Source organism: Xyrauchen texanus, chromosome 40, assembly GCF_025860055.1.
Source record: "Xyrauchen texanus isolate HMW12.3.18 chromosome 40, RBS_HiC_50CHRs, whole genome shotgun sequence".
NCBI classification, from domain to species: domain Eukaryota; kingdom Metazoa; phylum Chordata; class Actinopteri; order Cypriniformes; family Catostomidae; genus Xyrauchen; species Xyrauchen texanus.
The window spans coordinates 33,015,216-33,025,218 of NC_068315.1; the positions used below are offsets into that span (position 1 = coordinate 33,015,216).

At 36.5% G+C, this 10,003-nt stretch overlaps 2 protein-coding genes across 3 annotated transcripts; both read left to right on the forward strand.

The window, feature by feature from the left end:
• Positions 1 to 44: 44 nt before the first annotated feature.
• LOC127633392 (uncharacterized) lies at positions 45 to 4,109 on the forward strand. The gene is made up of 9 exons (XM_052112451.1): positions 45 to 1,511; positions 1,620 to 1,729; positions 1,824 to 1,904; positions 2,111 to 2,214; positions 2,498 to 2,585; positions 2,718 to 2,950; positions 3,036 to 3,211; positions 3,856 to 3,962; positions 4,052 to 4,109. The coding sequence occupies exons 1-8, from the start codon at positions 1,459 to 1,461 to the stop codon at positions 3,866 to 3,868; spliced, it is 858 nt and encodes a 285-aa protein (XP_051968411.1). The 5' UTR covers positions 45 to 1,458; the 3' UTR covers positions 3,869 to 3,962; positions 4,052 to 4,109.
• A 28-nt stretch (positions 4,110 to 4,137) lies between these two features.
• On the forward strand, positions 4,138 to 8,781 carry LOC127633391 (uncharacterized). Of its 2 annotated transcripts, XM_052112449.1 has the most exons (8): positions 4,138 to 4,286; positions 4,514 to 4,628; positions 6,206 to 6,321; positions 6,411 to 6,498; positions 6,753 to 6,831; positions 7,154 to 7,325; positions 7,935 to 8,111; positions 8,307 to 8,781. In XM_052112449.1, the coding sequence occupies exons 2-8, from the start codon at positions 4,600 to 4,602 to the stop codon at positions 8,510 to 8,512; spliced, it is 867 nt and encodes a 288-aa protein (XP_051968409.1). In that variant the 5' UTR covers positions 4,138 to 4,286; positions 4,514 to 4,599; the 3' UTR covers positions 8,513 to 8,781. The 2 variants fall into 2 exon arrangements, with proteins under 2 accessions (XP_051968409.1, XP_051968410.1); XM_052112450.1 differs by lacking the exons at positions 4,138 to 4,286; positions 4,514 to 4,628 and having other exon boundaries at positions 6,206 to 6,268.
• The last annotated feature ends 1,222 nt before the right edge of the window (positions 8,782 to 10,003 follow it).

A 10,003-nucleotide genomic window follows, 5' to 3' on the forward strand; every position in this document is an offset into this window, starting at 1 on the left:
AAAACGATGAAAATGTTTTAAAAGCACTACAGATGATAATAGTTATATATATATATATATATATATATATATATATATATATTATCATCTGTAGTGCTTTTAAAACATTTTCAGCGCTTTGATAGATAGATAGATTTATTTATTTTGTTTTGTTTTTTTCAGTTCAGCTAATGTTTTTAACAATATCACCATTTGACCACGTTCTTGTTCCACGTCCAAAAAAGGGTCTGAATAAATAAATAAAAAATTGATGATCCAAGAGGAAGATGAAGAAAAATGAGAAGAAAAAGAAGGGGGGCGTGGCCGTTTTTTTTTTCCTGACAGTCGTAGTAGTAGGTAAGGTGTGAATTTTAAGTGCTGTTGTTTTTTATATATTTAGTAGTCATGTTAGTTTTTTGTAATTCATGTGGAAGTAAATAATTGCAGTTTGACGTCTGGGTTACAAATCAGTTGCGATTGCCATTTTACTCATTAAGAAAGTAACGGTTACGTTATTTCCTTGCTACCTACTATCTAGCTAGCTTCATCGCTAGCAGCGTGTTGCTATCTTACATGCAAAATCCTTTGGGACCTTCCCTAAATTATCCTTTTAATTTATTAATTAAAATAAATTCAGTTTGTTGCACAACATAGTTCAAATTGATGGCAAATAGTAATTAGCCTAAATTATGACCAAGACTTGCATAATACCTATACATTGTCTGACTAATCAGATTCTCTGTCATGAACTGCAATTTCTGTCATATTGCCACAAATAATTTCAGCCTAATGTATCCCAAACTAAATGTTTTCTCTTTAGAGAAAAGGGTTGTTTCAGCATTATACAAATAATAGTATCAGTCACAACAGTTTTACAGCTATCCAAATTATTTAAATTCAGGGTATCAATTCAGCTAGGTATAATATTTTAAAGAATTAAAAAAGATAAAAAATGCAGTAATGGCAAAATCGGTTGACGTAATACAGTTCAGGTTCATTTGTTATTGCCTATTTTAGATTATAGCCACAAGTCAAGTCACCTTTATTTATATAGTGCTTTTTACAATACAGATTGTTTCAAATCAGCTTAAAAAACCCCCATTCATTTAGCTATGGAGAAAACAGTGATGTCATCATCCAGCTCACTTCAGTTCTCATATAATGGTGTCAATGCAGGCAGATCAGTAATATTGTTGAATATTAAGTGTCCCCACTTCACATGCAAAAGGACCAGTCCGTGCGGACTCTTACAGAGCCCTGGTTGTTTTGACTAATCATCTCATCTGTTTGTTTTCAGGTTTTTCTACCCATCCTTTATCACTGAAATATTTTACAAATCAATCGGTTCTTTTAAGAGCCAGTTTCTTTTTCCTCCTCTCTCTTTCCCATTTTGTATTTATTTGTGCTTTTACTTTATACTTCAATTATTTCTATTTATTTAACATCTACAAATGGCATCAGAGTCATTAAAACAATTTAATGAATGGCTGGAAGCAGCAAAAACCATGGCTGATGAGTTGGAAACCCAAAAAGTAAAGTTTTTCATACATTATTTCTCTATCATGGTATTTACCATAATTTAAAAGAAAATGCCTATGCAAATGCTTTCCCCAAATTTATCATTTAGTTTTTACTTTTAGACTAAAAAGAAAAGGGGAAAAAAAGGGAACTGACGTCTCCAATGTTTCCTGGAGGAAGAGAGACCAGCATGGGAACATCCTACCACAACGTGTTCGGAAGAATCGTTCTGGTCAGTAAAATATACATGCATACTGTTGTTCACAAGTGTCTAAGCTTTTGGTCAGCAGTAATGTTTTCTATATCGTTACATTTTGTGTTTGCAGTTAAACCTGCCGGCACTAGGGAGCTCTCAGAGGTTGAGGAGGTGGAAATGAATGACATTCCGCAAGAGGTTCCAAGTCTTGGTAAGCATATTGAATTGAAAGCCTAAATTTCAGCTTTTATATTTAAATTTAAAATGTTACATATAGGCAACTGTCAAAAGTATGTAATTCCCATTTCCATGCATATGAAGTTACAAAGCCATATAAGAAATTGCTAATTTGCTTTATTAAAATTCATTATTGCAACTGGCTTTTTCCTTATTATGAATATTTTTTTACTAATTTAGATCAACATCTTCAGAGGCTAAAAAACCTGCTAACTTCTGTCACTGTCTCTGCATCAGTGGAAGTAGAAGAGACACCCACCATGTCTGCATGGACCAAAAGACAGGTCATCACTGTTCAACATGTGACACCGAGATCCACAGAAAAAATGTTTTTCATGATAGGGAAGCTATGTTTGATGGTTTTTTAAAACCTATTCCACCAACATCTTTAGTGGTGGTTGATGAAAGTGGTCAATATCAACTCAGTGAACAAGGTATGTTCAGATAATGTAGTAGGTGCCCTCTGCAGTTTCCTTTAACTGAATATATTTATTTTGTATTTTTTTTTTATTTGAGTAAATGTGTAGACCTTACTGATATTACTTTCTGAAATTTGATTTACTGCAGTGTGTATGCTTGCAAATCTGTTCCTGTGGTCCAAACCAAGACTTCAAAATTATCCCAGGAAAGCAGACTGTATTGGTGACTATCAACGGTATGTTTTGTCACTTCCTTCTACCTTTTTATATCCGACCAGATGAAGTCAAGCATAATAATGGCTTACTATATTCTTTTGTCCTGTGCTGTACAAATACTGGTCAAATAGTAAACACATGTTTGTTTTAAGGTCCATACAACCTGTGTCTGCCGTGTATAAGCTGTCCACTTTGTTCTTCCAAATGGACTTCTGGGATTAGTGACTTACTTGAATACAGATACTGGCCAGCAACCAGCAGCTGCCAAATGCTGTTCAAGTTTGATCTGTTCACATCATTTGAACAGATGAAATTAGCCAGCCCAGCTTTATCCCAACAAGCATTTATAAGGATGCTTGAACATCGATCTCTTTGCACTGGTCAGGTAAGGGCTGCTTTCATTTCCAAAGTGTTTGAATTCCAGACTTCAAAATCTTTTATTAACCAAAATATACCATCCTTCTTTCCAGACGGGTAGTATTTGTGGTGATACCTTCCACAGAGTCTTTCGGGAGTTTGCCTTCTGCAACTTTAAGAAAGATCTGTGCCTGTTGGAGCCCTTTAAATGCCCAGCATGCACACCAGACATGCTGGCTATATCTGCAGACGGTAATAGGAAACATTACTGGTTCAAGAATTCAAAAGGGTAAGTGGATATTTTTTTAATTTAGATATAGGGTGGTGCAGTGGTCTTTGTGTAGCCCTGCAATAGAGTGGCAGATATGTCCATGCTGCACGTCACCTCTCACCCAGTGCTAGATGGGATAGGCTCTAGACCCCCCATGCCATTACCCTCTAAAGGAAAAGCAAGTATAGCTATTGGTTGGATGGACTGATAGTTATTTATAGAGAAACTATGCTTCACCTTATTGCTGTAAAAACTAACAATAATTTTGTGGCATCTAAACATATTTCTTCGACACAAAAATGTTGGCTTTAGTTATTATATAATTAGCTTGTAATATTGAATATTACAGTTCTATGACAACAATCTGGTAAATTGTTCAGGAACTTTTTCTCCCTTCTGTAGCTTGAAGACATGAACAACAATAAAGGTGTTATTTATTTTTTTACTTCAAACAGTATGTTTTTTCTTCTTACACAAGTTAATGCCAAATTACAGCATTCCTTTCCACAGGACAAATACAAGCTGATACTCTAAACACAGTGTTCCAGATCAAATGTAATTCATACAGACTAAAATGTGTGGAACCTTTATGGTTAATTGTCATATTAATTTAGGTGAATGCAACGTTTAATTATGATTATGTTATTGTTTTGGCGATGAAGTCCTCTTATTTAACAGGACAGACGAACCATCTCTTTTTGATGGACTGTTCATCGCACAAGATGCCAAAGTATCTGCCTTTGACCAAATAAGAAGCCAGATGTTAAGTGTAAGGATTTCTTCAACTCTCTAACCCTTCTTTTTTATTTTATTTTTTACTTGTCCCGGGATTACATGTAACATTGTTTCTACTTTCAGAGGACAGGTCATGATGTCTGCGGACCGGCAACATTCACAGCAGGCAGAGAAATATCCCAGAAGTCCAGGGCCAATGTGGATGAAAGGGCCTTGAAATAGCTGTGTGCAGACATGGACTCTTGCTGCAAGGCTTGAATCATTACTGTGGTGAAATATATGCCTACCCAATGTTCCTGCAGAAGGAGCATGCACAAGCTGCAAATGCAACATTCTTTTGCATGGACATTGCTTGCAGGTAGATAGCCAGTGCCAAATGATAAATTAAGTTTTTACTGATGTTTATAATTAGGTTTTTACTGATATTTACCTTTTATTAATACAGTATATGCCATGCATGGGAATAACACCATGACTAGCTAAAAATCACACATTTTATATATTATGGAATTAGAAAATTAATATGGTAACAAGTCACATAGGTCCTGGTTTGTCTTCTTACCAGTTTTGCAAATCCCATTACAGGTACTGGCCTTATTTGGAAAAGATGGCAGAGAAGTTGTCTGAGCTCCAGCCACTGACCATGATGAAGCCTTTTCTCTCTGTAATGCATGCCAAGGCTCACACTGGCAAATGTGAGGTACAGTGTGCAAGTTAAGTTTACGTTTTAACGTAAGTTTTTAGAAATGTATCATTGCAGCATCAGAAATATTTAGCTTGATTTTTATCTATGTAAATATGCACGTTTCAAAAAAAAGTGCACATTAGTGAAATACTTTAATGCAGTGGTTTTCAAACGTGTCCTGGAGGACCCCAGCACTGCATTGTGTACAGTATGTCTCCCTTATCTGACACACCCAATTCCAGTCTCTACTAATGAGCTGATGATTTAAATCAAGTGTGACATATAAGTGAGATCAGAGTTTCCGCTAGAAAAAAATGGTGCCGGTAGAGGTTTCGTTTTACGGACATTTTGATGATATGCCGGTCAAATATTTCGCCTCTTAATTAGTCAAGTTGAGGAAAACTGGAGGCAGTCTATGTAACTTAAAAAATGACACAATCAGGCCGTATAGAATGCAACTTATTATTATTATTAGCTTAACTTTCAAATAGACGAAAAAAAAAACATGAACGTCCGATTGGCGTCAATCAACGCCAATTGTTTTTTACTGTGGTTTCACACACATTCACTTTTTGAAACATTGAGGCACGGATGTACCTAATACAAATAAATAAAACATCTCCAGTTAACTAGCAGATCATTCATTTAGTCCGTTATTAAATAAGAGATCTAGCGCTAAAATCTGTTGTTTTTGAAATCAAGCTGAGCGCTTCGTGTCTGCTGCTATCAGTTGCATGGACGACGCCTGCTGCGAGTTGCGCAATCTTCACTAGGACGACGCGTTTCAATCTATCGCCGTTGCGGAGACTCTCTATTAATTCCGGTGAAATCACAAAATAAAATGCACACAAACGTGTCCCTGCTTGATATAGACTGTAACCATGCACTGATGAACATAGGCTATTCAGTTTTGATGATAGAGAAAAAACTGCACGAATCGCGCGGATTAGAAGCACTGATCTATAATGAGATGTTCCTGATTCACCATCGTCCGTCGCGTCTGGCCTCTGAAAAAAGCTTTTAAAGCTAGTCTGCCTGGGCCTGGCCATATTTGAAACGTCTCACTCAGTCGTTCGTTGTTTAGGTCTATATTGCAGCCGTTTTAGGCGTGCGCTTTATTTGAAATGCAGCATGCGATGTTGTTTCATAACTTTCAAACGATAGAGCCTGTTCCTTTATAACATAGCAAGAGATCGGTGTATTTTTGCTTTATACATTTTAGGCTTATTCTCAAATTCAGATTGTGTTAGGGGGACGGGATTATTAGGCAATTTTAATCGGACAATTTGACCGGAGAGATTTAATTTTGTCGGACATTTAATTTTTTTTTTACCGGCCAATGTCCGGTAATTACCGTGTGTGTGTGTGTGTGTGTGTGATCATTCTGGTTTAACATTGGGCTGTTTGTAGGATATGCTTCCTAAACCCTTCCAAAAGTTGTAACTGCACAATTGCAGTTGTGAAAGCTTTTCTTTCATTATCCTACCTCAGAACATTTTATATTAAACATCAAAATGTGCTCTTGGCCAAATTCATTTCAGGATACAAAAACAAGATTTGAATGCTGAAGGTCTTGATCTTCTTTGGAGCAGGTTAGGTGGGGCGGTAGAAGCCAGGATGGTGCAGAAAATACTGTTGGTGAAGAGGTGGAACAGGTCAATAGCTTCCTTTTCAAGGGCAGCTCTTACTAAGTACATGACCAAGTCAGGTTGGTTGAAAAAAGGGTTAACCCTTGTGTTGTACACACAATGCTAGATTGTACAATTGATTTGTTCTTATCGGTTTTGTTTTTTATAGGCAGAGGAGATATGATAACTGTGCTTGCCATGGGAACCATAGGAAGGTGCAGAGTCTCCACAAGACACTGGCGAAAAGATTTGTCAAAGTAAGAAGCCTACACTGCACATTAACCCACCGGGTCTGAGGTGTTTTCTGGGCCCTGGAGACACTATATTCAAGAAAGTGGTTCATCCATTCCGGCTATGCTGGTCCCTGCGAATTCCCCAAATGTATAATCTTGACTGCATAACTGGCAATGGGGGGACTGTGATCGACCTCTCCCTGCATTTTTTTCGGGGGCATTTGTGGTTAATTTTGCAGTGATGCTATGTTTTCTGTCATTTTTATTTTTTTAAATAGACTACACAGAGCAGAAATGGAAGCAGCCAATCTTGAGTCTCAAGCAGGAGTTAAACATCTCTATGGAGGATGCAGATCGGTGGGTGTGTGATGTCAAGCAATGGGCAGCCACTGGTATGTCATCTAGTCGCTGGTGTAGAAATTGGTACTTTTATTTCCATATATTTGTCTAAATTTTTCCAGTGAAACTGTGTTTTCTGTAACGGTCGACTTTGCTTATTTCTGGTTTTCAAGAGAGACACAGTTCCCACAGTAGCCAGGAAGAGCTCCAGAGAGAAATCGATGAGATTATTTATTCCATCCGAAGAAAGAAGCATGATCTGTATCGACAAAATGGTATTTGCTACTACATCACTCAACTTGCCTTTTGTATAATTTTTTATTTTTTTTTTAACCTACAGACAGCAACCAAACAAGGCAACGCAAACGGAGGAGACTTGGTGAGCTCAAAGACACTTAGAGAGAAGATAGTGCTGTACAACACCATTCCTGGCTGTGAAGAGAACATTGACACCGAAGCAGCATGCAGTCTCTCTGATGATTTTATTCTGCCTTGGGAAGCACAAGGAGATGGTAAGTAATGTGTTGTATTTTTGTGCTTTTTTAAAATTCACAAAATTTAGTTGATTGTTAATACAAGTAATAACAGTCAGCAATTTAACACTGCCACCCAGTAAAAAAGGTGCAACATACAGTAAAGAATAAAACATTCTATTTTCTGTTGTTATCTGAAATATAATCTGTAATGTTCCCATATGATATAGTGATAATCTGATAGTTATTGTTACTCCTGTAACACACATTCTATACTAGTAGTGGTCATCACTTTCTTATATAAGAGCTGCAATAACTAAACACATTCAAGATGAAAGCCATATCTATCCTGAAATAGCAAAATCCAACCCAAGAATGAAATAAATATGCCTACAAATTAGACATCCTACATCAATATGTCTTGAATAAAAAAAAAAAACACATCTTAATACTGGGATGAGCATTTCTTTAACTTTGTTATATTGTAGTGTGATGTTTCAGTTGTTGTCAATTAGGTGTATTGGCTGCATTATTATATGCATACTTAAGGGCAAATGCCTAATGAAGAACACTGCTAGACGTAAAGCGGAATATGTTGTGTGTTAAGAGTTAAAAAAACATTTCCTCCACTTTTATTTTCAAAAATAGTGGCAAGTCTCCGCTTGAAGAGGCAAGTGTTTGACCCAAGTCATGCTGGTCAGGCGCATGGAGGAGGAGAAGATAATAATTGTAAAGGAGATGACTCAGCATTATCAACATCTAAAAAAACATTGGAGAAACTGGACAATCTCCTTCAGGAGACTAAAGAGGACATCAAGATCCATAGTATGTACAATAAATGTTTTTTATTATTTTATATGTAAAAATATGTTGATGCCAGTTGCCACTAACCAGGATGTTATAGTTTCATGTAAATATTGCTTCAAATCTAAAATTTTAAATCACAATACTTATGAGCTGTTATTTTTTTGTTTGTTTTGTGTTTTTATCAATGTCAATTTTCTTCACTTTTTACTTAAGATCCGCCTACAGAGCTGACCGAAGAGGGCCACAGGGGGCTTTACTGCTGTATCTTACACAAGCGGCACATTCTGCAGCAAAAACTTGCAGCAGTCACCAGCACCTATGGCAGTGTCAACACAGACCCTTCCTTCATGCTGGAGGAACATGTTGAAGAGGAGAGTGAGGGCAACAGCAGTCCAGAACTTTCTGAAGAAGAGTCTTAAAGTTTTAGCACAAACATTGGAAGCATTGGATCTTCCCAAAATCAGACTCTTGAGTTTTGAGTCTTGAAATGAAATATTTTTCAGATTAATTAATTAAATAATAAATTAGTAAAAGTCATGCTAACCCTGAGCTACTGTGTCTGTTGTTTTTTCTTACACCAACATGTTCTAATTCTGTGCAGATTTGGATAACAGAAGGCTCTACATTATCCATGTGCCTCTGTCACCATTGTTACAGAGGCACAGCTTGCTTGCTTGCCACATGTAAAATCTGAAATATAAAAGTAACATTACATTACACCTTAACTGACAAATAACATTGTTATTGTCATTATTATTTATTGCACATTTAATAAATATTTATATGAACTTATACATTTTGATCTTTAAGGCAATATATTTCATATTAATTTGTATGCACAGACTTCATATTAATATTGTATCTCAGTTTTATATCCCATTTTAAATCATTTTAATAAAACTAATGACAAATACTATTTATTTTCTTCCTCACTTTAAAATATGATTTTATATGTTAACATTAATTACATTAGTACTCATGAACAACATTACAAAATACTTATACAGATTTTGTAGAATACAGTGTATTTATATATTATAAATATATATTAATTATTATTTTGCACCATGATCTATGTCCTTAATGATAATTAACGTGATAATAGAGCCCCGAATGCTGATACTGGTGTTTTTAATTTTATAACCCATTTTTGCATTTTGCTCACAAGTGGCCAAAGCAGGATAATAGTTCATAACAATACATAAAAATGTATGTACACATCATTCATATTGCTTTTTTTGTATTTGCAACCAATAATTAAACAGATAAGCATATGCAAATATAATGCCTGTGAATCATCATGTTGCAGGATTTTACTCCTGTAGAAAATCCTGTTTATAGATGGATAGGTAGGGTTAGGGTTAGGTACATTCGTTGTGTGAGTGTGTGTGCGTCTGTGTGTGTGCATGTGTGAGAGAGTGTTTGTGTGTGAGAGTGTGTGTGTGTGTGTGTGTGTGTGTGTGTGTGAGCATATGCAAATATAATGCCTGTGAATCATTGTGTTGCAGGATTTTACTCCTGTAAAAAATCCTGTTTATAGATGGATAGGTAGGGTTAGGGTTAGGTACATTCGTTGTGTGAGTGTGTGTGTGTGTGTGTGAGAGAGAGAGAGAGAGAGAGAGAGCAAGCGAGAGTGTGTGTGTGTGTGTGAGAGAGTGTCTGTGTGTCTGTGTGTGTGAGAGTGTCTGTGTGTTTGAGAGTGTGTGTCTGTGTGTGAGAGAGTGTGTGTGAGAGTGTGTGTGTTTGAGAGTGTGTGTCTGTATGTGAGATGGTGTGTGTGTGTGTGAGTGTCTGTGTGTGCATGTGAGAGTGTGTCTGTGTGTGAGAGTGTGTGTGTGTGTGCATGTGAGTGTCTGTGCGTTTGAGAGAGAGTGTGTGTGTGTGTCTGTGTGTGCATGTGAGAGTGTGTC

Excerpts from the sequence above, each read along its gene's own strand:
- LOC127633392 (XM_052112451.1), top strand. The coding sequence starts at position 1,459 with ATGAATGGCTGGAAGCAGCAAAAACCATGGCTGATGAGTTGGAAACCC. Across the intron at positions 2,586-2,717 it reads TGTATTGGTGACTATCAACG|GTCCATACAACCTGTGTCTG; the intron begins GTATGTTTTGTC and ends GTTTGTTTTAAG. Across the intron at positions 2,951-3,035 it reads GATCTCTTTGCACTGGTCAG|ACGGGTAGTATTTGTGGTGA; the intron begins GTAAGGGCTGCT and ends CCTTCTTTCCAG.
- LOC127633391 (XM_052112449.1), top strand. The coding sequence starts at position 4,600 with ATGCCAAGGCTCACACTGGCAAATGTGAG. Across the intron at positions 6,499-6,752 it reads TGGCGAAAAGATTTGTCAAA|ACTACACAGAGCAGAAATGG; the intron begins GTAAGAAGCCTA and ends TTTTTTAAATAG. Across the intron at positions 8,112-8,306 it reads AGAGGACATCAAGATCCATA|ATCCGCCTACAGAGCTGACC; the intron begins GTATGTACAATA and ends TTTTTACTTAAG.